We start from the raw sequence: 25,701 nt of genomic DNA on the forward strand, positions 1-25,701 counted from the left end.
CGGAGCTCGTCATTCCTCGAACTCCCTCCCGCAACCGACAACCCCAAGCCCTCCTCCGCCTCTCCTTTTGATCGTCATCGATCCATGCGAGCACCTTTTTTTTATTTTAGTTTTTTCTTTTTCAACCCTTTTATACTCCTCAGATTTATAGTGGTGGAAGCGTCTTTGGATTCCTCCCAAAAGCGGAGAAATCTTTTGAGTTTTTTGGGTGTTCTTTCTCAGTTTGGTTGGATTGCTAATGCAGGCGACGGAAGCTGAAGGACACCGATTGAAGATTCGAGCTCTCGGCTTGATCGAAGGTGTCCGTTCGTAACCGGCGATCGTGGTACGTCGATTTCGACCTCGAGAGGTCGAAGAGGGGGAGTCCTTGTAAATTGGTTGTTGTAGAAGAGGATTCATATATCGAATTTGAGGGGAATGACGGATCGATGGAATATGTTCTGGTTCCATTTGCACAAGGTGTTATGCGTGCTCCTGATGATCTACGTCATCAGCAACGAGTGCTTGTCGATTAATCTCGAAGGTAGACATACATGTTAATTTCTCGATGTACTAGTGACTGTGTTATTGATGATGATGATGGTACCTTAAAAAAGGTTGGATTCTGGTGAAGGGTTGGCTCTGTTGGAATTCCGCTCGAGAGTGGAGTCTGATCCATTTGGGGCATTGCAGAATTGGAATCCCAGAGACGACAACCCGTGCTAATGGACCGGTGTTCGTTGCGTCGATGGTAAAGTAATCACGTTGTAAGACCGTTGGCCCCTTTATTGTGTCTCTCTTGTTGTGCATTGTTCTTCTTCGCAACTGAGTGTCATCTGTTTATGAACATGGATGTATTTGAGCAGGAAATATCAAAACGGATGCAAAAATGTCATCCAACAATTGACAGACTGATAGACCACTCCTGCACAACAATTGTCTTAAAACATGTAATAGCTTTCATTTTCTTTCAACCTTCTGCAAAAATATACTGTGCCTCCAACTAGTATTGAATCTCAAAATTTGGAGGTAGCTTCTCTGATGTCTGCATCCTTTCATGCTGACATGAGCAGACTTTGCCATATATCTGGATGTATTCTGTCATGCACTTTGATTAATCTGATATTAGCTGAACCATGACTTAGAAACTTCTCCTTGAGTTGCCTTCGAAAGGACAGTACAGTAAGAAAACAAAAAAAAGTTTTTAAAAAGTATTTTTCCTAGTTCATGTCACTCCAGTTAGTTTAGGCGACAAGTGCAATCTTCAGTAATATAAGGGGTTTGAGATTGTGTAGATAATCCAAAACTCTAAAAGATGATGAATGACATCCAAAGAAATAAATACAGAAAATAAAAGACAAGATCAAGAAAACTCAGGTGGGGCAGATTATGTAAAGCTCTAAATAAGTGATTACTTAGAAAGACTAATTAAGTTGAAACCAATTTGGTGGAGCACTGCCTGCTACTAGGCAATCCTTACTGATATAAGGTGCTTAGCTTGTGACACACACACACACACACACACACACACACACACACACACACACACACATATATATATATATATATATATATATATATATATATATATATATGTATATATGTATATATGTATATATGTATATATGTATATATGTATATATGTATATATGTATATATGTATATATGTATATATATATGTATATATATATGTATATATATATATATATAACCTTTTCCCTTAATTTGACACAGTCCAATTATACCTTCTGGAAGAGATTTGTCATTGACTTAACCCTAATATTAGTCTCTGAATTGTCACTGATTGAACTTTGATACAAGGTTCTCATGTTCTTTATCACTGCAAAGTATGCTAGAAGGTGTACGGTTTACTATGAATGGTGGAAAATAAATTCAGAGAGAAGCTTCCCTAATAGTTTTATAATCATATTTGGATAGGTGGGTAAGAATATCATTCTGCTTCCAAAAATGATGCATTTTTACTGACTTCTTGTTTTGAAAATTAGATACTAATTTCAACTTTTGTAACAAAAGCACTTAGACATACAAAGTATCCTTAGTTTACTGTTTCATTGTTTTTCATCTTTCTTTCCAAAAACGAAGGCTTCATTGCACATTTAAAATACCATTTGATGTGTTCTATATCTAATAATGTTGCACACTTGCAGGAGCCCAAAAGAATTGTCTCTCCATGGAATTTTGACACTGGAACTCGGGAAGCTCAGTAACTTGAGAGCTCTGTAAGTTGCATTTTAGTTTCATATTTAACTATCATTGACATATATGTGCATGGAGAGTTTTTTCTCTTTGCCTAAATATACACAATATTGAATAGAAGGAACCATAATTCCATAAGAATAGAACTTAGTTTGAGATATTCAAATATTCATGTAAAGTTTTTCAGGGACAGAAATCTGTTAAATGAGCATACAGGAATGAAGGAAATATTCATGAGATTGTGCCATCTCTTGTTTTTTATTCTCATTAAAATCAATTTGTGATAGATCCATTATTTTTATTTTGTATCATAGAGGAATCTTCCATAAAATATAATTACTAAGCATTTTATTATGTTTTTCTTCTATTTTTAGGGTGACACATTCTTCAGCAAGGATTATCTTGTTGATGGCATATTCATTGTTGGTATCGTCAACATGTCCTAGTGCACTGCTGTGTTGACATAGGCATCTCAGTAGGAAGAGAAAAAAAGAAAACAATAGTATTGAAATAGGAATTGTAGCAAAATAATGCATTTGGTGATCTAACTAATGGCACCTTTCCAAACTTATGATATGGAACTTCTTCGCAAAATAAAAGGACACAAACCACTAGGTTTACACCTGGCTGTCAGATATGATATGATCATCTTTACATTTTACATGCCACACCTTTGTATCATTGTTGTGAATATCAGGTATCAGTCTTCCACAAAGACATCTGATTTCTTTTTTTTTTCATGTGTTTCCCATTGTAACATGCTCTTTTTTTTTTTTTACATAACAGATTTGCGAGGAATAGACCTGTTGTGGATGGAATTTATCTCATCCTGGACATAACCCTAAGACCACAAAATGATATTAAAAGGCAATAAATCTGTTTGTTCATATTAAAAACTCTTGGGATGACCTCAGTTCTTTGTACATTGGGCATAACTAATTAATGTGCAACAACAAGAACAACAACAACAACAACGACTACGACAATGCAATAAAGACCTTAAAATACTTGTTCTAAGTTTGATGCAGTAGCCAAAAAATAAACCTCACATCAAATGTATAACAGCATTTTTCGACACAATTTTTTTGGCTCTCATATCATCATTCAGACTTCAGGTCATCATAGCTTTGTCAAACTAAGTTTAGTGCACTTCCATTGTTTTTGTAACTAGTTTTCTTTCAGCAGAGTGCTTTATGGGAACAAATTTTCTGTAGTCATCTCTAAGGAGATTGGAGGATTAACTGATTAACCATGTTGGAACTCTTGGACTTGAGGAATAACATGCTAAATGGTACAATTCTGAAGGAGATTGGAGAAATTTTATCTCTCAAACATCTGTGAGTCTCCTATTGCAATACACTTTTGCCTCAAAAGTTAAGAAAATTTTGCGAGTTAAAAATCATCCTTTCCTTTTGCAGTCTGCTTTGCCATAACAAATTCCAAGGGAGCACACCTTTGATAGAAAATCCTAAAATGCACTTTGATTTGATGCATGATCAAAACCTTTCTTGTGGTATGACTAATGACCTGGGCCGAGTAAACAGGAAGGTTAAGCATTGGTAAGCCACCATTCATTTCTCTACATGTTTATGGGAATTTGCATGTTAATAAGCATGGAGGTATTATCGGTTCTCCTTTTCCAAGCAAATGACTCTTAAGGCTGAATATAATTTGCACTGTAGGATTTGTTATGACCTTCAATATTTCTTTCTGTTAACTTTCTACTGGTAGAATTACAGTAAGAAAACAAGCCATTAGACTCAATCCTCCTATATCCTTGGCTATGTCAAGTGCTTCTTGTAAGATTCCTTCTTCAGTGTAGCTAGGCTATATTATAGGCAGTTGAACCAACAAAAGTAGCGATTAGTTTATCCTTACAAACTTACATGTGCTAGTGATGATGTTGAAGCAAGGGATAAGGCACAAAATAGCTGACAACTAGTTAATGATAATATAAAAGATACTGAGCAAAGCCTATCCTAGTTTCAAAGGTAAATTTTTTATGTATCTTTTGTGTAACAGTGGAAAAGATTGACAACGTCTTATCACAATGCTACAGGACTTAGGCAAGACCAACTAAGTCTGTGATAAGACGTTGTCAATATTTTTTGTGTAATTGTTTTTTCTTATTATTGTTAGCTTTAACATTCTAACTGCCATCAGCAATCTGTATGCAAAGTTAATGTTTTTAACTGGTTGGGAAGGGTTTTAGAAACATATTAAGAATGACCAGAATTAAACTAAATTTCCATCAAATTATTGGAAAGTAAAGCTCTTGTCAATCACAGCTTCTTATTAGAAATTGGGCATGCCAAGGGACTTGAACAATTTCCTGTTAAGATTATTCATTGGCTTCTGTGTATATCACTAAATTTGCATTTGGCTGGCTCATATTTTTCATACAGAACGAGTTTCAATATGTATAAATTGAATGGATGGATTTCATTGTTCACACTCCACACACTTACTGCTATTATGTAAATACCAGCTTTTGGGAGACTGGTTGGCAGAAACTGAAGAATGTTAACTCCTTTCTGTTTCGGCTTAAAAGAAGAATCATACAAATCTTTGAGATATCACCATTGTAAGAATACTTCTTCTTTTTGTGTGTTTTTATGTTAGCAATAGCTAATTAGCTCACTGATGACAAATTCTTAAAATCATCTCAATTGCAGAAGAGTTTTGCTTTCAAGCTTCAGATCAAAAGGAGGCATTCTGGATGGACAGAATGAAAGAAGCAATAATGTAGGCCATAAGTGCATATTATATACTGTCCCGATATCCTTGACCACAAGAATATTTTTAACGAAATAATAATTATAATTTTTATGGACAGTAGCTGGTTTTGGTGAGCCATATCTAATGTCAAGCATACATGTACATATTACTCGCAGTAGACTGGTTGAAGAAACCAGGAACCTACATGCTGCTCCAGGAAGTGCTGGCTCTGTAAGTCAACTTGTCAGTGTTCCACCTATTGCAAGCAGCTCATCTCCTGCGATAAGAAACAAATCTAAGCTAATCCCAGCCCCAGCTCCTATGCCCCTCCCAAGTCCATTCGTATCTCATCCTGAGACTACACCAACAGAGACGACCAATTATGAGGGGAATGATGTTCGGTCAAGTAAAAAATCAGCAACATGGATGTACATTCTTGTTCTTCCAATGGCTGCTTTACTTCTTACCCTAGGAACATGCATGTTTTTGGTTTGCCGCAGCAAGGGTGTGGCTACATAGGTCCTTGGAAAACTGGTCTAAGTGGTCAGTTGCAGAAGGCATTTATAACAGGTGAATCCCTTTCTACCTATGTTTGGACATTATGGATATGATAATTGATCGACATTTTAGGATATAAGTAATTCATCAGAGATAACTAATAGTTTCAATTTTTGTGTGATTAGCATGAAAAGAAAAAAATATTTGTATTATTAGGTTCTTCTCATGTTAACATATCATTTGTAACTTATAGTTGTAACTCCAAAGATGGGAAGGTGTAGTGCAGCTCATTGAAGCTATGACCCTAGGTAAACACTTCAAATGATCCTATTTGCAGATAAGTAGGTGTATAATTTGTATAAAGTTACAATTTGTATGAAAAAAATGTTATTTAACATTGTAAGATCAGAATCTTTACAGGGAAGCATTCTTCTATTGGTAAAATAATTTTAGATTGAAGGTAATGCACATACTCCAAGGCATATATAAGCACCAAATATCTTACTAAACACTATATTATTATTATTTTAGTTAGTTTTAGTAGTACTTGATAGTTAATAATACCATGCAGCTATCTACCTACAATATGTTCTATTCAGTGTGTCCTTGAAAATTTTTTTGACTCCACCTTTTCTAATGCACTGGTGGCAAGGAAGCCTGTGCTTCTGCTTAGTTCACATATGGAATGCACAGCTTATGTCTTCTCTTTCACTTATGCAGGGGTACCGAAAATGAAGGGCTCAGAGCTTGTAGCTGCTTGTGAAGATTTTAGCAACATTGTCATCAGTCATCCAGAATTTACTGTTTATAAGGGAACATTATCAAGTAGGGTCGAGATAGCACTTGTATCCACCACCATCACATCTTCAAACTATTGGTCAAGGCATTCAGAAATGCTTTTCAGAAAAAAGGTTTTCATTCTTGGTATTTTTGTAGCAAATTGCCTACTCTATGCACACTGAATATGTTACATTGTCCTAAGGGCAGTGCATTGATGTCTTTCTCATCTTGGACATACAGATAGATGCATTATCTCGTGTGAACCACAAAAACTTTGTCAGTCTCCTTGGTTACTGTGAGGAGAATGAGCCATTTATGAGAATGATGGTCCTTGAATATGCACCCAATGGTACACTCTATGAGCATCTTCATGGTAAGAAGGATTAATGCATTCAAATTCGATGAAAGCTTGACTTTGAAGCAATAAATGATAGACAGACTAATAGAATGTTTAATTTTGTGCAGTGGAAGAATTCGAGCATCTTGATTAGAGTGCTAGATGAGGATAATCATGGGGACAGCCTACTGTCTGCAGCACATGCACGAGCTGAAGCCACCCATACCACGTCTCAACCTGCTGTCAAGCTCGATTTTTGTTTCAGAGGATTTTGCTGCTAAGGCGAAGTTCCAATACATTTCTTCTACTGTCAATGATATCTATGATCGTATCAGCTAACTAAGAATACATTGATCATTACATATGATTTGATGTATATGTACAGGTTGCGGACATTGATGTTTGGAAAGAAATTTTTGCCAACGTGAAGACACATGGAGATGATGACCTTGATCACTCCGAACCCCTTTCTGCTGATCCTGCAAACGATGTTTACAGTTTTGGGATACTATTATTAGAAATAGTTTCTGGGAAGGTGCCATGTTCTGAAGAACAAGTCTCCCTTCTGAACTTGGTAAGCCGACATATCTCACAATACTAGAAACCATGGAGAACCTTATGGATTCATTTTGCTCCTCCATCTTTCACAAGTGTTACTGCAATAATTAATTCTATTCTTAGAGGAATAGATAACGTGGTACTTGCTCTAAGATACCTGCTCTGTTGAAACAACAGGTTGTGGAGTACTTAAATGGTAATGGTGGTGTTGGCTCTTTGGTCGATCCCACTTTGAAAACCCATAAAGATCAGGAGCTGGAAACCATTTGCGAGGTCATCCGAGATTGCATCAATCTTGATCGCAGGAAGAGGCCAACCATGAAAGAAGTTACTTCTAAGTCGAGGGATGTGATACAGATTTCACCCGAGGTAGCAACTTTCTCCACTTTGGTGGGCGGAGGTGGAGATCGTATCTGTCGAAGCAAGTTAACACGTAGTTTGTTTCCTTGCAGAATTATGCGGCAACCACCATCTGGTATATGGCTCAGTCAATCATCATGTAAACCTCAGTCCACTTATCTTTCTTCTCTTTATTGTACCATGGAAGATCCATCTGCTTCTTCTTTAGCCATAGCAATCGACTGTGAACCAAGTGGTCTTCCTGTAGGTCCTGCGAGAGACCAAGGAGTGTCGATACAGATTCACTGCGAACTTGAATATGTGTAGCCATCTTTGCACGACTGCTGAAGGTTGGTGCATTTGGGACCGAGATTAAATGATTCAGAGTGTAAATTCTCTAGCATTTCTCCTTCAAATTGAGTTTCTACTGTCTTAGTGATAACCATGCTTGTGTGTGTGTGTGTTATAGAATGGCTGACTGTGCCGAGCTCCTTCTTGGACGAGTCGAGCTCAAGTCAGACATCAACATAGTCATAGTCAGATCATCGTCAACTCTTTCACAGCAGAAAAAGAGAGGAATCTCCACAAATAATTCAAAAGCCAAAAAGCCTCCTCCTTATCTTGGAATCTACTTTGCTTTGCCTCGGACTGCATCCACAGCTTTTGCAATCCTTTGCTCTTTGTATACAAGCATTCCTTCGTTCGCTAGCAGCCTCCTTGCCTCCCGAGTCCCGTAGCACAGTGGCCATAAAGTGGTCACAAAGAAGAAGATATAATCCATGATCATCAAGTGCCTCAGCGTGCCTACCCTGTCTTCAGAGCCTAGTAATCATGGATCCAAGGATACTGGTAATAATATTTTAGCGAGAGTTGGGTGCAGCTTAATATCTTATAGCAGAAACGTAAACGTTGGGAGATTCGCCAACCTTTTGTCACGTGGATGCTGACTCGGAGCATTTTTATAATATCTTAAGCTTTCAATATTAATAACAATTCAATTAAAATTTTTACGTTTAATTATCAATCGGATTCGATTTTAGTCGTTTCATCAGCTTTAGTTTACTGAACCTAAAGAGCAATTCCCGCAGTTAAGACATGGATTTGAATCCATCTGTGATGCTTCTGTTTGATTTATTCTCCACACAGACGGCGAAAGAGGCCGTCTATTTAACGGTAACTCGCGTTGCATTTTCTATTCCTCCGAGTTTGTACACGAGTGCGTGTCATCACATTTCCGTCGCAAAAATACCAACGGGCAAATTCCCATGGAGACGCACACGACAGGGAGATATATAGACGACGGCGAACGGAGGTGATTCCGTGGGTGGTGTTGTCTCGAATCCTGCCTCCCCCCATCCTTTTCTCTGCGAGCGACTCTCTCTCTCTCTCTCTCCCGCCCACTTTCGTCCTCATCTTCTGTGCCCCTTTGGAAACCTCTTCTTTATCTCAGCTTTCATCAACAATTCTCCAGCTTTTTTCACCCGAGGCCACCTTTCTCTTTTGCTGCTCCACTCCTCAGCCGCAGAGCAATCGGAAAAATTCCATCTTGGTGCTGTTTGGAAGACCCGAAAAAGGTCGGGTTTTTCTTTGCTTTCCAATCCTTCTTCCCCCGGTTGGGTGTTGTTTTGGTGATTCTTGGAGATGGCGGAAGTCAAGCCGGAGGAGATCATCACGCATCCGCCCATGGATCAACTCCAGGGGTTCGAGTACTGCATCGACTCCAATCCTTCTTGGGGTCTGTTAGATTACTGATACCCTTCCTTTTGCTCTTTTGTTCTCCGGTTGTACTAGCATGAGCGTTTGTGACTGCGCACTCGATTGCAGGTGAGGCGATTGCTTTGGGATTTCAGCATTACGTATTGGCGTTGGGCACAGCGGTGATGATCCCAACCTTTCTGGTACCCTTGATGGGGGGAAGTGATGTAAGACTTGCTTACTAGTATTGCAATCCCATCCAACCTTTTTCCTATTTCTCTAGTTCTCCTTTGGAGTGTTCTCTTCAGAAGTTAGTTATTTGCTTCCGTCTTTAGTTGTATTCTGCTGATGAAACCATCTTTTTTGTTCATTTAATCACTGTATTTTCCTTCAAAAATGAATGCTTAAGGATGCTTCCTACCATACTATTTAATTAGCTTCTTTGTTCATCAGTCTAACACGATCAATATCTTCTGGTGTCATTTGCATCTTTTACATTAGATTGTTCAGATTTAACTCGTCAACTAGTTGAAAGTAATCAGGGAGTCCACTGCTGCAGGATGATAAGGTTAGGGTTGTGCAGACACTGCTATTTGTGACCGGAATAAATACACTGATTCAGACCCTATTCGGGACTCGCCTTCCAACTGTGATTGGTGGTTCATACGCATTTATGGTTCCGATCATATCTATAATTCACGACTCATCCCTGACACAGATAACCGATGATCATCAAGTAAGTCAACAAGTTAATATTGAATTTTCACTCAATATATTCCCAGTTTGTTAGTTCTCCATGTGGATAATTTGGACCAGTGCTTTGTTTGCATGTTCGCAGAGGTTCCTCCAAACCATGAGAGCCATACAAGGAGCTTTAATTGTCTCTTCCTGCATTCAGATTATTCTGGGTTACAGCCAGTTGTGGGGTATCTGTTCCAGGTACAGCTACTTCTCTATGATCATTAGATGTGTCCTTGTTTCTTGGTGTTTTCCCTGGCAGCATAATCGATCAGTTCTAGTAATCATCATGCGGATCGAGAAAATCAGTTTGCCAGTCTGTGTAAAGTAAGTTGGCAATTTAGTATTGGAAAGTTCCAACAAATGGATCACATGGAAAATATTAACAGAGGGACAATTCTGAGCAAGTGATAGACATAATTGCTGAGATAGTCTGCATATTATTTGTTTGATGTAATTATGTTGTGTGTTTCTGGTTCAGATTTTTCAGCCCTCTGGGAATGGTGCCGGTAGTTTCACTGGTTGGATTCGGGTTATTCGACAGAGGATTCCCTGTGGTACTGCTTCTATTGCCTCTCCTTCTCTTTGATATCTGTAAGATCTGTAGACATGAAGATATAGGCGAGCTTTTCAGTTTTGCATAGCATGCATTTTATTGTAGCTTCAATAGGTCAGTCATATGGATGCTAATTGTGCATCTTAACACATGTTTTGTGTACATTGATCTTTTACCTATCTGAAAACATCGATCTTGCATTGTTCTAATCAGCCTGCTGATTGCGATAATGTATCATCAGCTTTGTACTTGTGTCAGATGGAGAACAAAATGTAGCTACAGAACCTTCAGCTTGACTGGAAACCAAAACCTTATTCTTTACCTTTCACAAAAGCTAGTACCAAAGGTGGTTCTTAGAGTTACAATAAAAAAATGACTTGTTACCAAATGCTTATGAATTTATTATCTGGTAAAACAATCCAACATGTTTGCTCTTTTCCTGCAAAATTTTCACCAGGATGAACATTTCTGTGGCAGATGATTAACATTAGAAGATTTTCCAATACATTCGTAAATTTTTTTTGTTAAAGGTACCACCAATTGAAGGATGAGAAATATTGCTAAAAGAATGGCAAATGACATACATGGATGTAAAATAGGCTAAAACAATGGCAAATGACATATCAAGATGTAAATTATTGCTTTGATGTACTTGAATATAGTTTCTTAAGAATAATATTGTTTGTTAGGTAATATGCGACAACGAAAATTGATGTCAACATGTATTTTGATGCCTCAGAATTACCAGAAATGTGTAGGACTTCATTAGGATTCTAATTTAGTCTTTCCCTCTTCAACTTGTGATTCATAAAATTAAGGATAAATATCTTTAGCAGGTATTACAAAAGATATGATTGCTTTAAAAACCATATAAAAAAGTGAAATTTCTCTACGAGATGAAGATTTCAGTAATACATTCAATTATGTTAGTCTTAGCTTGTTCGTGCACCAGGTTGGGAGATGTGTGGAGATTGGTGTTCCGATGCTCATCCTATTCGTTGCATCCTCCCAGGTACAGATTTATCTTATGGTGATTCAACTATAGAACACAGCACAGTTGACTTCAAAATCTTTCTTTCATGTCTCCTATCTTTCTAAACCAAACCTGTAAACTTGATCAGTATCTGAAGCACCTACATGTTAGAGGGTTGCCCATATTGGAGAGGTTCTCTCTTCTGATAACCATCACCATCATCTGGGTTTATGCCCACTTGCTTACGGTTAGCGGTGCATACAAACACCATCCCGAGCGCACCCAAGTCAACTGCCGCACTGACCGTGCCAACCTCATCTCCTCTGCTCCCTGGTATTCCTCCAAACTGTTTTTATCGTTCTCTGTAATGTCTTTCATCGCGTTACACTAACACATCAAGGCTTTTAGGATAAAGATTCCATACCCATTACAATGGGGTGCACCAACTTTTGATGCTGGCCATTCTTTTGGGATGATGGCTGCTGTCTTTGCATCCTTGATCGAGGTAAGCAGTGGTGATGCCGAACTCCATTATCTCTGATGGTGCAAATGCCATCTTTCGTTCTTGCCAAAGCTGATAAATCTCTTGTTTTGCTGCAGTCAACCGGTGCTTACAAGGCTGCAGCCCGCCTGGCTAGTGCAACACCTCCTCCTGCTCATGTCCTGAGCCGAGGCATTGGATGGCAGGTAATTAATTACCTCATCGGATCAACATATGCGAAATTCTCTTGTCAAGTTAATTCTGAGCATTTGAATGAATTGTGTTATCTGTTCTTGTCCTTCAAAAATGATCAGGGAATTGGAATCCTACTTGATGGGCTGTTTGGCACTGTAACTGGTTCAACTGTCTCTGTGTGAGTTCATACTTCATGTTCTTATATCTTTTCGCACATAACATGACGATACTCTTTATCAAGTTTCTAACCGGGGAATACATCAGGGAAAATTTGGGGCTTCTCGGATCGACTAGAGTTGGGAGTCGTAGGGTCATTCAGATCTCAGCTGGTTTCATGATATTCTTCTCCATCATGGGTGAGTGATGAGCTATATGTATCAATCCAGTTCATAAGGTTTCCCCGTTGTGGAAACATATTGAATCTACTCTTCTGACGTAGGGAAATTTGGAGCTTTATTTGCCTCCATTCCGTTCGTCATCTTTGCTGCTGTTTACTGTGTTCTATTCGGAATCGTGGGTATGTTCTCCTTCTAGTTTTCTTCTAGTTTTAGACAGAGTGTGTGTTAGACCAATGCTTGATATCTTGTCTTTTGGATTTCTCTGTTCTAGCGGCGGTGGGGCTCTCCTTGTTGCAGTTCACCAACATGAACTCCATGCGCAACCTCTTCATCACTGGCGTCTCCATCTTCCTCGGCCTGTCTGTTCCTCAGTACTTCTTCAAGTACACCTCGAGCGCTCAGCGTGGTCCAGCCCACACCAACGCAGAATGGGTATGTATTTAATTTACCAGCCTTTGAAATAGATCGATCTCACATGACTAAACAGTGATCTCATCTGATACTATGTAGTATTACCAATGATCACAATCTCTAAAAGAAATCCATAATTGTCAAGCATTTAGGAGCTACCTGAGTGTAAGTTGATCAAATTCAGCAAGCTGTAAGTTGAGTCTTTGGCAAAAACAGTCATCAAGATCAAGTTACAGCATGCAAGAACAGTAGGGAGCTGTAACTTAGGTTCAGGAGTATCTTTTATTAGAATCAGTCTCGAAAAAGGAAGAAAACTTCTTTGTGTTTGCATGTTTCTGATCTGTGTCCTTTTGCAGTTCAATGACTACATAAACACGATCTTCTCCTCCCCACCGACCGTGGCATTGATCGTTGCGGTTTTCCTGGACAACACACTCGACGTCAGTGGCACTGCCGGCGACCGAGGCATGGCATGGTGGGCTAGGTTTCGAAAATTCCAAGGAGACAGCAGGAATGAGGAGTTCTATACTCTCCCCTTTAACCTCAACCGTTTCTTTCCTCCATCATGAGCTTGCTGATGGAAGAACTTGGTGAGACTCAGATCGTTGAGCAGAGAAGGGTACAGAATTAGGTTTTGGCCAAATCCACTGGGTGATTGCTTGGACTCGTAGTCGTTTCATGTATATTTTGGATTCGTCGAGCGATAGTAACAGCTATTGAAGTCCACTAGAAATGATGTTATAAGGATCATGTGTTTGCAGGAACAAAAGATCATCAGCATAGTTCAAGTTCGAACTTTTTTTGGGTTGAAAGGGTAGATTGAGTTGAAGGAAAGGAAACTATAATTCTTATCGTGATCAGCATAACCATGTCGTCGTTCATTTCCCTCGACAACCTCTTGTGCCAGCTGGTGGAGCATGCACCAGACGTCCCACCATGTTCTTTCTGCAAAGCTGTTAATGATCTCGAGCCTTATGCTCAATCAACCTGCACTCATACTGCATGCCACAGCTTGCACTGGTCTTCCCATGTCTTCCACTGTTCTTCATCTGCTCCGACTGATCTGTTTCAGTCATTACTCGTTAGGCACAGGTTGCAGCCTTACCCTTTGTGTCAATGCTGACTACTGCCATTCTGAAGTCAAAAACTGTGTCACAGAGTCCAATGGTCCCTCTCGCTAGAATCCATCGGAGCAACTCTCTGACCTCAGTCATCGCCGGTGGCTTCTCTTGTACCTAATAACAGGACTGAAAACAACTACACGACCAGGTACGGTTGGACGAGGGGAAGAAGGTTTTTCTGTAGAAATGAACATTTATAGAACAGATACCACACTTGATCTTAGCTGAAAGAACCCGAGAAAGGATATGTGATGATGATTTGAGATGCTCGCAACAACAAACAAACAATTCAAGAATTTTTTAGTCAGCATGGTAGTAGTAATCAGCCCTTCTTGAAGAACACGACAGAAGCGAGAAGGGGGAAGGGGAAGGAAGGTCGAAACGGATTGGGCGTCGGCTATCGGCGCCTCGAGTGTCGTGTTTGACTGCCATTGTTTATCTGGTCTTCCGCACAACCTTCATACCTCCCTCCGCTGCAGCTCGACTGTCATCCATCCCCAGCAACTCTGCAACTGGGTTGCGTTTGGGAAACAGAGACAACAGTGGTTTTGACTGCCACGCAAACTCGTCGACCATGCAGCTGCTTCGACATGTGTCACAAGGGGCTCGTTTTCAAGCACTGCGGCGGCCACAAGTTCCACTGCATTGCCTTCCGAGAAAACGACGATGCAGTCACAGTACCGCATGCGATCGCAGTGGCCCGCGACAGTCTGCATTACGATGATAAATGGTTGTAATTTCATGATATATCGGCAGTTACGTTATATACGGCATCCGAACGGAAACGATATCTTCGTGAACCGTTACCAAGTCGTGGCATTTATAACGTGGGACGGTCTTAAAGGTCTTTGGTGGTATTCTACTGGTGAGCCATGAAAACGAGGATCTAAAAGAGGTGGGGTTTTCACCGTACTGCCGTTCCTCCTCCCACCACTACCACATCACATGGCCTCGCTGCCGCTGGGACCGCATCACCACCCGCCGCCACCGGCTCCGGAGCACGATGCCGTCAATTCGGCCGGCCCTCCTTGCGACCAGGAGATGGCCGAAGACAAGGTAGCCGCCCCTTGTTCCCCCTCCTCTCACCATTCCTCGACCGAACCGCTTCTTTGATCCCCTTTCCCACCGTCGCTTACGCTCCCTCCTCGGTTTCATTTGCCTTATGCGAAAAAAATGTTGCGTCTTTGAGTCGATCCGAGCTGGACCATTGTGATTTCGGAGCTGCCTTCTCGTTTTGCCAGAAAAGTCTGTGTTTTGTTGTGAAGGCTTACTTGGTTCTCGAGATCATGCGGCATTTGGCTCACGAATGTTGATGGTACTTGTGAGTTGCATGTTTTTTTGAGTTACATGGGTGGATCTGAAGTATTCTTGTTGTTTTCCCCTATGTTCCTTCCTTTATGAAGTCCCAGCTGTTCATGCCAAGTCTAGAGACAACAACGATGGAATTTATCTCTGCTATTTGTTTGCGGTTCTACTGTATCTTTATGCGTATTTGTGGGTTTCTTTCGTATTATATTTTTCCATGCAATTATACCAGGTTTTTTCTTTGATCTTCTCTACTTCCGGCATCTCGTTTGCTTTCCTTTTAGGGTTTGAAGGTCTGATCTTGCCTTTCATCCTTATTTAGGAGCTGTTCCTATTAACCAGTGTTTCAAAGAATTGCGGCAAAAGGATTGTGGTTTTAAGCGGTATTTTCGTTTTGTCGGTATTTTGAAATCACGCGCTTTCTGTTCAAACTATTTCCATCTGCCTGAGGATGAGGATGGTCTCTTGTCTGATGCGCAATTAATTAGCTATTTGATGCGCTGTGGAGTTCTTGGTTCGTCCCTTGGTTTAGTTTCATTACACGACTCGTTAGCTCCAGTTGCTCTTTCAGTGTGCTTATGCGGTCTCATTTCTGAGTTTTTCAGCTGTTTCTTGTTTCTTTTGCTGAGTTAGACATATTAATCAGTCTAAATCATGCTCCTTTTTAACTACTAATCGCAGCAAGCATCTGTGATGGAGGGGAATGATGCAGTCACTGGTCATATCATTTCCACCACCATCGGAGGCAAGAATGGTGAACCGAAGCAGGTTAGGAGCCATTGGAATACCATTTAAGTTGATGCAAAATGACTGCTGTTGGATTACCATACTGAGAATTCTTTTACTTGCAATGCAGACCATTAGTTACATGGCGGAGCGTGTAGTAGGGAATGGCTCATTTGGAATCGTATTCCAGGTTTTTTGCTTACTTTCTGGGACTTCCATTGACACATTGTGCTACTTTAGTGTTTTGGCTTCAAACATGATTGTTCTTTGGCAGGCAAAATGTTTGGAAACAAGGGAGACTGTTGCTATAAAGAAGGTTTTGCAGGATCGGAGATACAAAAACCGTGAGCTACAGCTGATGCGTTCGATGGATCATCCAAATGTTATCTCTTTAAAGCATTGTTTCTTCTCTACCACAAGCAGAGATGAGCTTTTTCTCAACCTAGTCATGGAATATGTGCCTGAAACTCTATATCGTGTTTTAAGACATTACAGCAGTGTGAATCAGAGGATGCCACTTATCTATGTGAAGCTTTATACATATCAGGTAAGTTTATTTGCTTTGATCTGTGAGTATAAGCAGACACATGAATGAGAGTATACTTGGATTTGTGTGCAGTTATTTAGAGGGTTGGCTTATATTCATACGGTTCCTGGTGTTTGCCATAGAGATGTTAAGCCACAAAATGTTTTGGTATGTCTTATGGCCTTCAAAATATTTATAATTTGTCAAGCTTGATCAAGTAAAGTCTCTTTCTACAATTGGTTAAGCTTTCCACAGGTAGACCCTCTTACCCATCAAGTCAAGTTGTGTGATTTTGGAAGCGCAAAAGTTTTGGTATGTTTACTTGGTTTAAAGCTCATATATGTTTTTTTCTTATTCTGACTGTTTTTGGTGCTCCAAAAATGGATCAATCATTTTCTTTGAATTTTCAAGGAACATGCATTGACTAAATAATAGCTGAGGGAGTTGTTGATTCACATGATTATTTTGGGATCTCATTTTTGCAATTTTTCATATTAAAGATTGTGAGAAGATACTTGCATTATTTAGCATAACGAGATATGCTAAATAAATTATTTATCACTAAATTTGAGAAATCACATCATATGGCAACTTTTAACATCGCGATATCTCAAAGAACTTTTAGTCAATTCTGGTAGCTTAGGCATGGATCCCAGTTTCTAAGTTTGAGAGTTCTGACATGTAAATTATAAATATATTATTTCCTTCATGGATTCACAAATTGATGAGAGGTGTGATGCCATATCACAAGACGTCTAAGGTAAGATTATTGAGTGCTAAAGCTACTACAATTGATCCAGCAAAGCTAGAAAAAGAATTGGAAAATGGATAGAAGAGAAAAATAAGAACGAAACATTACATTAGTGGGTTGCCGGGTATGGTTAACTTGTTTTTCATAGTTCAGTTAAATTGCATGTAACTGACTAAATCTCTCAGCTTTTTGTAGGATATCCTTCACTTATGATCTCTAGCCACGACTTTCTTTACATGGTTTCTGAAGAGCTTATTGGGTCTTTTTTTTTGTCTCACTTATTCATTTGATTTTTAAAACTGACATTACTTTCTATTAATTCGTCTGCGATATTAGGTCAAGGGTGAACCAAACATCTCTTACATTTGCTCTCGCTATTACCGTGCCCCAGAGCTTATTTTTGGTGCAACAGAATATACAACATCTATTGACATATGGTCAGCAGGTTGTGTTCTTGCTGAGTTACTACTCGGGCAGGTATTCTGTCTCTCCCATCAATCTTTTGCGCTGTTAACCTTTCAAGGGGGACCTGTAAATTTGATTTGTATGAAAAGTTAACCTGTAAATTTGTTTCAGCCATTGTTTCCTGGAGATAGCGCTGTTGATCAGCTTGTTGAGATAATCAAGGCATGATGTTGATACCCTATTGGTTGATATTGGATCTTGTGATTTTGAGTATACATGACATATAAGAAATTTCATGCCTGTGCAGGTTCTTGGAACGCCAACCCGTGAGGAAATTCGATGCATGAATCCTAACTATACAGAGTTCAGATTTCCACAGATAAAAGCTCATCCATGGCATAAGGTTAGTTGCATCCACTTTTTTCATGTTGGCTTTATCTTTTGTGTGGCTTTCCTTTTGAATTACAGAACACACACAGACACTCACTCACACACACATATAAGTGTCAGCTGGCACAATAAAGCTTGAATCTTTTGCAACATATGTGCATATATAGAGATAACTTCTGAAGTGAAACCATTAGATCAGTTGTGTTGTTGTTCTGTGGTATCAGTGATAAGTTGAAGATGTATACATTGGTAATTTTTTGGTGATGTCAGTGTTAATACACATGATAATGTTTCAACTTTCTGGGATCGGCTGCCTAGATAATGGTTTTCATATTACTGAATTTTTATGTACTAATACAAACATAATTGGATATCATTCTTTAGGAGCACCTGCCTGACCAATGCTTTTCTTGTTTTGCAAAATATGTGATGTATAAACAGGTTATTTGTGATGATCTCATTTCCTGAAGTCTCTCATTTTAATAGTTATGATTCTCAGAACTTTGTCGCTATATCAATTGGATTCTATCCATAAGGATTAGCATCAATTTTTTCTGCAACTTGCATCGCATTTTTTTTGCAACTTGCCTTCTCAAACTCCAGGTTTGTACTCTGTTAGTTGATTAACTAGATTGTTTACCTTTCAGATTTCTGTTATACTTCAGAAAACCAACCATAAAATTGACATCTTTTAACTGTAACTAAGGGGCGCTTCAGCATAATGTGTGTTAATTCAAAAGAATAGTGTTTGCATCAGATGTACATATCAGCTTGATGCTTATAAGCAAAATTGGTTGAGCAAATCAAATTCGTTATTCTAATATTTCCAGCAAAACTGGATTCTAACATTTTCTTTTTACAAATTGACATTCTCGCTCAATATCTGATGTTGTAAAACTATATGAGATACTTGAACATAGTTTAGAAGCCAGTTTTGTTGGAAATTTTGTTCTACCATTTTGTATGGAATATTTCTATCAGATACCTCTCTTTTGGCTGATTGTTTAGATATGCATATTATGCATAATTTTAACCTTATTTTTATTTGAGGAATAGATATGAATATTTTTATTTGAGGAATTCTTATAGTTCTTCTAAATTTTCAGATATTCCATAAGCGAATGCCTCCTGAAGCAATAGATCTTACCTCACGTCTTCTCCAATACTCTCCAAGTTTTCGTTGCACTGCAGTATGTTTCCTCCAACTATCTTTAACACATTGATGTATCCGACAACACAGCAAACACATGATGGACCTATTTTCATGTATAACAAAATTTTCATAACATTTTCTAAAATTCATCATAATAATTTGCTGCCGTAAAAAAGTAGCAAAATGTTAACTTGTGAAGCCTGTGAATCTTTTGTGTATTTTACAAGTAACAATATACGACCTGATATTTCTTTATGTTTTTGTTAACCTGATCTTTTCTATTACAGCTGGAAGCATGTGCTCACCCCTTTTTTGATGAGCTACGAGAACCAAATGCACGGTTGCCAAATGGTCGTCCTCTGCCTTCTCTTTTCAACTTCAAACCGGAAGTAAGCAAAACATCTTCTAAAAGCTATCTGTGACATCTATTTTTCTACTTGGACACTTTTATTGTTCTTACTTTCTTTAGTAGCCACATCTATAATAAGGCAACCTGGAATAATCATTACTTCATATGTGACAAACTCCTTGTTTATTTCCAAGCATAATGGACAGGATGAAATAAGCTTGACGAAGCATGCTTGTTTCTCTCATTCGCTGCTGCTTTTTCTTAGCTGACCTAATTCCAAGTGCATTTGACATTGTGAAAATCATGACATTCAAGATTTTATAACTACTTGAATTGGCAGCTCTCCAAGGAACATTGCTGCTACTTGGTTCTTCAATTTAATCATCATGCAAATTGGCAATTTCTTTTGGCACCTTAAGACGGCCGGACATTACAATAATATTCTTGTTGTCTTGTGATGTTTCATGTGCTGCTGCATCTATTTTCTTGTTAGTTCAGCCTTTCCATTATTCCTATTCTATGCAAACTAACTCCGTCGCTGCTGGGATTTTCTGAAGATGAAAACCGAGTATTGAAAAGAAAAAGCTTGTAAAACTATGTTTCTTGGTACGGATGAATTGATCCTGGCTACAATTTTTGCAGTTAGCAGGTGCATCACCAGAGCTCATCGCCAAGCTGATTCCAGAACATGTGCGGCGGCAGTCTGGTCTCAGTTTCCTGCAGATGCCTGGGACATAGTGCCACAAAAGCTTTCGAGATGTTCTGGTCAAAATGCAAGTAACCCACATGTTTTTCATGGAGGCGAGTAGGAGTGCTCTACCGTTGGGAGCTATAATGATGGAGCTGATGGGATGTTTGGAGGGTTCCTTAAATCGTATCCTGCCTTTCTGCCGGTCTTTGTATATTGTAAGATATTTAGGATCTCATTCTGATGTAGTCGCTGTATCTGATGAATTCTAAATGGTCAAAGAATTATGTTCTGCCCTTGTAGAGGACATTATAGGTGTCTTCGTAGTGTGGTTTGGCTGCTTCTTATCTGTACTGTCTGCGGCACAACTTAACAGTCTGGTTCTCTTCATTTTTGTTTGGTGATGTCAGTGAACAGTAAGTTTATGTTGATGTAGATTTGCCGTTTTCATGTAGATGTATCTGATCCAGAAGCGAGAATGTTGTAATTGAAGATGGAAATGTCATCTTGCAACAGCTTGTGAAGGAACGAAATGGTGTTCGTTTGGTCATCGGCAGACCGCATGTGGGTATCTTATTTTCTCAGTAACAAGTTTCATGCTACAAAATGGTCTGCGCATGTCAAAGCGTAAGCTTGCAAGAAATATGTTGTGGTAGCTTCCGTAGAAGATAGAACAGTTCTGCAATGCACAAGAGTTTGGTTGTTCCTTCCATATTGACCTGCACGGGGGTTCTTATTGACGTATTTGATGATGGAACTCGTCTGTCAGTATCACAAGAGCTGGAACAACTGTAATCGATTGATAAATGGAATAACTTGGATGTTCTACCAAACAAATTGGTTGCCTATATTCTACAAGAAAACATCCGAGTCAGATAAAAAAACTGGAGTCAGTAGAGGCCTGTTCGACACATGCGCCTCCAAGTTTTCGAGAATGAGATCTGCCATGGCTTTGCTAGTCTCCAAGGTGTCAGTGCCGATATGAGGGACCAAAACCACATTGTCCAACCCAAACAGCTGCTCTGGTACATGAGGTTCATGTTCAAACACATCGAGACCGGCTGCTCCTAGCCGACCATCAAGCAATGCTGAAACAAGCTCGCATTCATCCACATGAGGGCCGCGCCCTACGTTGACAAGCACACCCTTCGGCCCTAATGCATCGATCACTTCTCGGTTGATGATGTGGTGGGTCTCTTCGGTCAATGGACATGCGACGACAAGCACTTGGCAGTTGGCTGCCAACTCAAGAACACTGGGATAGTACTTGTAGTTTGTGTGCCGTTTCTCTGATCTCGAGCAGTAGCAGATAGGGCAACCAAATCCTTCAGCTCTTTTCGCTACAGCTTGACCGATCCTGCCAAGTCCCAGAATACCCACAGTTTTACCACTGAACTGCAGGGGAAGAAGAATAAATATAATCATAAATCAATCGTTGAGCAGTTATCATGAAGTAACAAAAATTGCATCGAGATGCAAATACAGGACTTACAATCTTGGGATTAAATTTAGACAAAATATAAGGTCGCTTATTTGGCACTGCAGCTTTATGCAACACTTGTTGAAGCATTCTTCACTGTCCGAAGTGCTTTGTTAAAACTCAAATGACGATGATTGGAGAACAACAAAAAAACATTGGACAACCAAAAGTGTAAAGGCAGATTATTGTATAGGAGATGCTACTAATCGTGTCTTTAGCCAAAAGTAAAAGATAGTTTCCGTATGTGAGAAGATAACCGATTAAAATTTATCAAGTGCTACTTCCAAGTGATAAAAGTTCAAGGTTGATTACCATGCTCAATTCAGTCAAATAAAACCCATATTATTATGGTAGCAATAATATCTCTTTATTCATGAGTGAACTGGAAAGAGAAAAACATGATTTTGAAAACTGATAACTATGAAGTTCTACAAAAAACTAGCATTACTCCCCTGTGGAAGGAGAAAGCATTTGGTGACTACCTCTTTATTCTTTTTAATTGCCTAGGTCTATCTGTGATCCCTCACCAATGGAAGGGTTCATGCTCATTGCAAGTGTTGCTTCATCCATATCTATTCCAAATCATTGCCATAAATCATGTCTAGCTGTTGGCATCACAAGTTACTCAAACTTCAATCTTAATCATGGGTTCATTATGTTTACTGAATCCTAGCAGTCACCACTATGTAATTCTAACAATAAGCATTATATGTGGCCCATATTTTATCCTACATAATTTGATCCTTCTTCATTTAATCATATAAGAATAGTGTGAACCATGCATCATCTAGTATCGTGCTTAAGAAGTAAGTAGAAACATTGGCACAAACTTGTACATAGAACCCAGCTACCAAGTAACAAAGATAGTTATAACAAGATCGAACGGTAGATGCGCATGAGAGAAGTTATATTCAAATATAAAAGAGAAGCATATTGATAGGAAAGCATTAGAGGAAGGTAATAATTTGGGAACGTTGAACTGCAAACAAGCACTTAATGTCACAAAAGCAGAGCGTGCCCTTAATTTTTAGGAACAAGTTGCAACAGCATGAATGTAATGTTCACTTCATGGTCTTCTCTCCACGTTCAAACAGCCTCTCCCTCTATCCACAGATTCTGGTCATGTGATCTTCCCGAAATCATCGCTCCCCCCCCAATCTAGTTCAAGTCGCCATAAGAACAAATATAGGGACGAGCAATCTAGCTGCAGATGAATGCTAAGCAACGACGATGCTGAAAGATCATTTAATGGTTCTAAAAGAAAATTGGAACCCAAGAAAAGTTATGCTAATTACATATTACCCATGTATTTAGCTACTTTAGCATCTCGGTCCATACACTTTCAAAAGTTATATTGAGATTCCTATTGTTACGAAAGTGAAACATTTAATCTCGTTTCTCTTCACGCTGTCGACTTTGTTAACAAAAATATCATCCGTGATAAATGATAAACTAAAGTAAGATAGAGTTAAAAAGTGCTTAACGATAAATCCTATGATATTTCTGTCAATAAAGTCGATGATGAGAAGGGACCATTTGGTCGGTCGGCCATTGGTCTGGCCCGTAGGCTCGAGAAATTATCCGCTTTGGGCGATGGGCGTACCTGTATGGTTTTGTCCTTTCGGAACATGTGAGCTCGAAAAAGCGCATCTGAGGGTAAGGGAGATCCAGCGAACTTATGAGCCCTTGGTTTCCATACTCCTCGACCAATGTGGGACTAAATGACCTTATTAGTGCTCCCTCCCGTTGGGGAGCCAAGGGGTCATAGCTAAGGTGCACGGCTCGGGAACGAGTTTGTTCGACCGAGGTGCAAGCCTCGGGCCCTTCCTCTAGTGCCAATCTGATAAGGGACCATTTGGTCGATCGGCCATTGGTGTGGCCCGTAGACTCGTGAGGAATTGTCCGTTTTGGACGATGAGCATACCCGCATGGTTTTGTCCTTTCGAAGCATATAAGCTCCAAAAGATGTCTCTGAAGATGATGGAGACCTGACGAACTTATGAGTCTTTGATTATAGATAACCAATTTGAGACTAAATGACCTTGTTAGATGACATAAGAAGAAACGATATTAAATCAATTATTTCATAAGTATAGGATCTTAATATAAATTTTGAAAATATAAAAATCGAAATGTTAAAGATAACTAATTTCATGGATAATATATAATTAACACAAAAAAAGTGTGTTCATTCCGAACCTTAGAGGCGAGCTTGTAATCCCCTTTACCCTTCCAGGATCCATCCCTCAGATAACGGTCGGAGTCGCAGATCCGTCGCATGGCGGCGATGGCGAGGCCGATGGCGAGGTCGGCGGTGTCGTCCGTAACGACGTCGGGCGTGTAGACGACTCGGACGCCCCGATCGCGGCACCGGCGGAGGTCGACCTTGTCGAGGCCAACGCCAAAATTGGCGACGATCTCGAGCCGCGGCAGCAGGTCGATCATCTCCGCGTCCGCCCCCAGGGCGGGGCTGCCCACCACCGCCCGGATCGCCTCAGCGTTCTCCCGCAGGAACTCCCTCCGCTGCGCCGGCGGCAACTCCCAGAGGCGGAAGAGCTTGAACCGCCGGTCGAGCTCGGCCTCCAGGTAAGGGTCGATGAGGGCGGTGAGGAGGACGCCGAGGGATTCCATTGTGCGCTCAACCCAACGGAGAGCCGTCCATTGGCTCGCCTAAGTTATCCTCTCAAATTTGAACGGCTTCTGTTTTCCGAATCCGAGCCGTCCATTACTCCCATCCTCACATCAAGACCGTCCATTGTAAAGCGTCATTAATGTTTTCGTAGCTGATAATCCATAACTTGAGCTTTATTATAATATGAAAGCACAAATTAATGGCTTTGTAATCCATTCTTTGTATGGAAGATCATATCATATCATACTTCTTTAAAATAATACAAGAATATCATATTAGTTTATTGTAATAATATTAACAGAAAGGAATTCAATATGATTCATTAGAGTGATATGATATCATCATCTTTGTAAAAGAATTCAATATAATTATCAACTATTACTAATCATAATTAACATTTGGATAAATACATATTAAATAACTCTGATGTCATTTAAATCTAAATATTTATATAATTATCTAAAAATCCAGAGGGTCTAAGACTAAGAGTTTTTATATTTTATGGGATTTTAAAAAATACAGACATTTTTATTAATTTCACCCATTTATCACCCTTTATTGTCACCTACATCTATATATCATAAAACACAAGCAAGAGAAACTTGGTAAATAAAAATTGACAAACATTCCCACATCTTCATGTTTTTAGTTCATTTGTAGTTCGTTTGATTTATTATTTTGATGCAACTAAGAACTTGAAGAATCTATTGAGATCAAGCAGCAGATTGAGATTATTGATCCTTAATTTTCCTAGGGGGATCGACCGAAGTGGTTCTTCCAATTAGATGTACTCGATAGCAACCTGTGTTCTCTGGTCAGCTCCCACAAAATTGAGCTCACTTCCAAGCATGCACTGCTCTGCCATTTTGTTTTTTTGGCACCAGTAATGCAGTGAATTGATATAGAAAGACTGCTATTGAATGTTGATGGAGTTTACAGTGGTGATTCCATGGGAAGACAAAAGTACAAACTCAACATTACATATAGCAGGCACAGAAAGCTAGATTAATCAGAGAACTGTCTGGTTTCCTCAGTGGGCAACAAATGCAAAAAAATCAACAAATTCGCTTTATTTTCCTGCATGAATAGTTTTATTGAGAGGTCTGTGGATCAATGGTCTTTAGTCTCCTGCTGCTTGGAATCTAAAGTTTTATTTGGATCAGAAGATAAGATTTTCCCAACTATACGAGGAAATCTCTCTACTCTATTGAGGATTTTAATCTCTCTACTCTATTGAGGATTTTACTCTGTTGAGGGAAATCCTCTATTCTGTTGAACGACAACAGCAACTGTCTTCTCCACTGTCACTCTGTATCAACATCCGTTTCCTTCCGCTATGACGTCTGCATTGCCCTAACTTTC

At 39.4% G+C, this 25,701-nt stretch overlaps 3 protein-coding genes and 1 pseudogene across 3 annotated transcripts; 3 read left to right on the top strand and 1 right to left on the bottom strand.

Moving 5' to 3' along the window:
- LOC103980042 (protein MALE DISCOVERER 2-like) lies at nucleotides 1-7,842 on the top strand (annotated as a pseudogene).
- Nucleotides 7,843-8,800: 958 nt separating this feature from the next.
- On the top strand, nucleotides 8,801-13,610 carry LOC103979731 (nucleobase-ascorbate transporter 2). The gene is made up of 14 exons (XM_009395918.3): nucleotides 8,801-9,161; nucleotides 9,251-9,348; nucleotides 9,681-9,857; nucleotides 9,960-10,060; nucleotides 10,341-10,416; nucleotides 11,368-11,427; nucleotides 11,537-11,721; nucleotides 11,797-11,893; nucleotides 11,989-12,075; nucleotides 12,184-12,242; nucleotides 12,329-12,420; nucleotides 12,504-12,581; nucleotides 12,674-12,834; nucleotides 13,170-13,610. The coding sequence occupies exons 1-14, from the start codon at nucleotides 9,068-9,070 to the stop codon at nucleotides 13,380-13,382; spliced, it is 1,578 nt and encodes a 525-aa protein (XP_009394193.1). The 5' UTR covers nucleotides 8,801-9,067; the 3' UTR covers nucleotides 13,383-13,610.
- Nucleotides 13,611-14,789: 1,179 nt separating this feature from the next.
- Nucleotides 14,790-20,534, top strand: LOC135635187 (shaggy-related protein kinase eta-like). The gene is made up of 12 exons (XM_065146088.1): nucleotides 14,790-14,990; nucleotides 15,921-16,007; nucleotides 16,096-16,155; nucleotides 16,240-16,512; nucleotides 16,585-16,659; nucleotides 16,747-16,803; nucleotides 17,579-17,719; nucleotides 17,819-17,869; nucleotides 17,955-18,050; nucleotides 19,144-19,227; nucleotides 19,478-19,579; nucleotides 20,182-20,534. The coding sequence occupies exons 1-12, from the start codon at nucleotides 14,880-14,882 to the stop codon at nucleotides 20,275-20,277; spliced, it is 1,233 nt and encodes a 410-aa protein (XP_065002160.1). The 5' UTR covers nucleotides 14,790-14,879; the 3' UTR covers nucleotides 20,278-20,534.
- Nucleotides 20,535-21,008: 474 nt separating this feature from the next.
- Nucleotides 21,009-24,371, bottom strand: LOC103979729 (glyoxylate/hydroxypyruvate/pyruvate reductase 2KGR). Its single transcript, XM_009395916.3, has 2 exons — nucleotides 23,907-24,371; nucleotides 21,009-21,622 (listed from the first exon to the last, which is right to left on the bottom strand). Exons 1-2 carry the CDS (start codon nucleotides 24,336-24,338, stop codon nucleotides 21,080-21,082), a joined length of 975 nt encoding a protein of 324 aa, XP_009394191.2. The 5' UTR covers nucleotides 24,339-24,371; the 3' UTR covers nucleotides 21,009-21,079.
- Nucleotides 24,372-25,701: the final 1,330 nt, after the last annotated feature.

This window comes from Musa acuminata, chromosome BXJ1-3, assembly GCF_036884655.1.
Source record: "Musa acuminata AAA Group cultivar baxijiao chromosome BXJ1-3, Cavendish_Baxijiao_AAA, whole genome shotgun sequence".
In the NCBI taxonomy this organism is placed as follows: domain Eukaryota; kingdom Viridiplantae; phylum Streptophyta; class Magnoliopsida; order Zingiberales; family Musaceae; genus Musa; species Musa acuminata.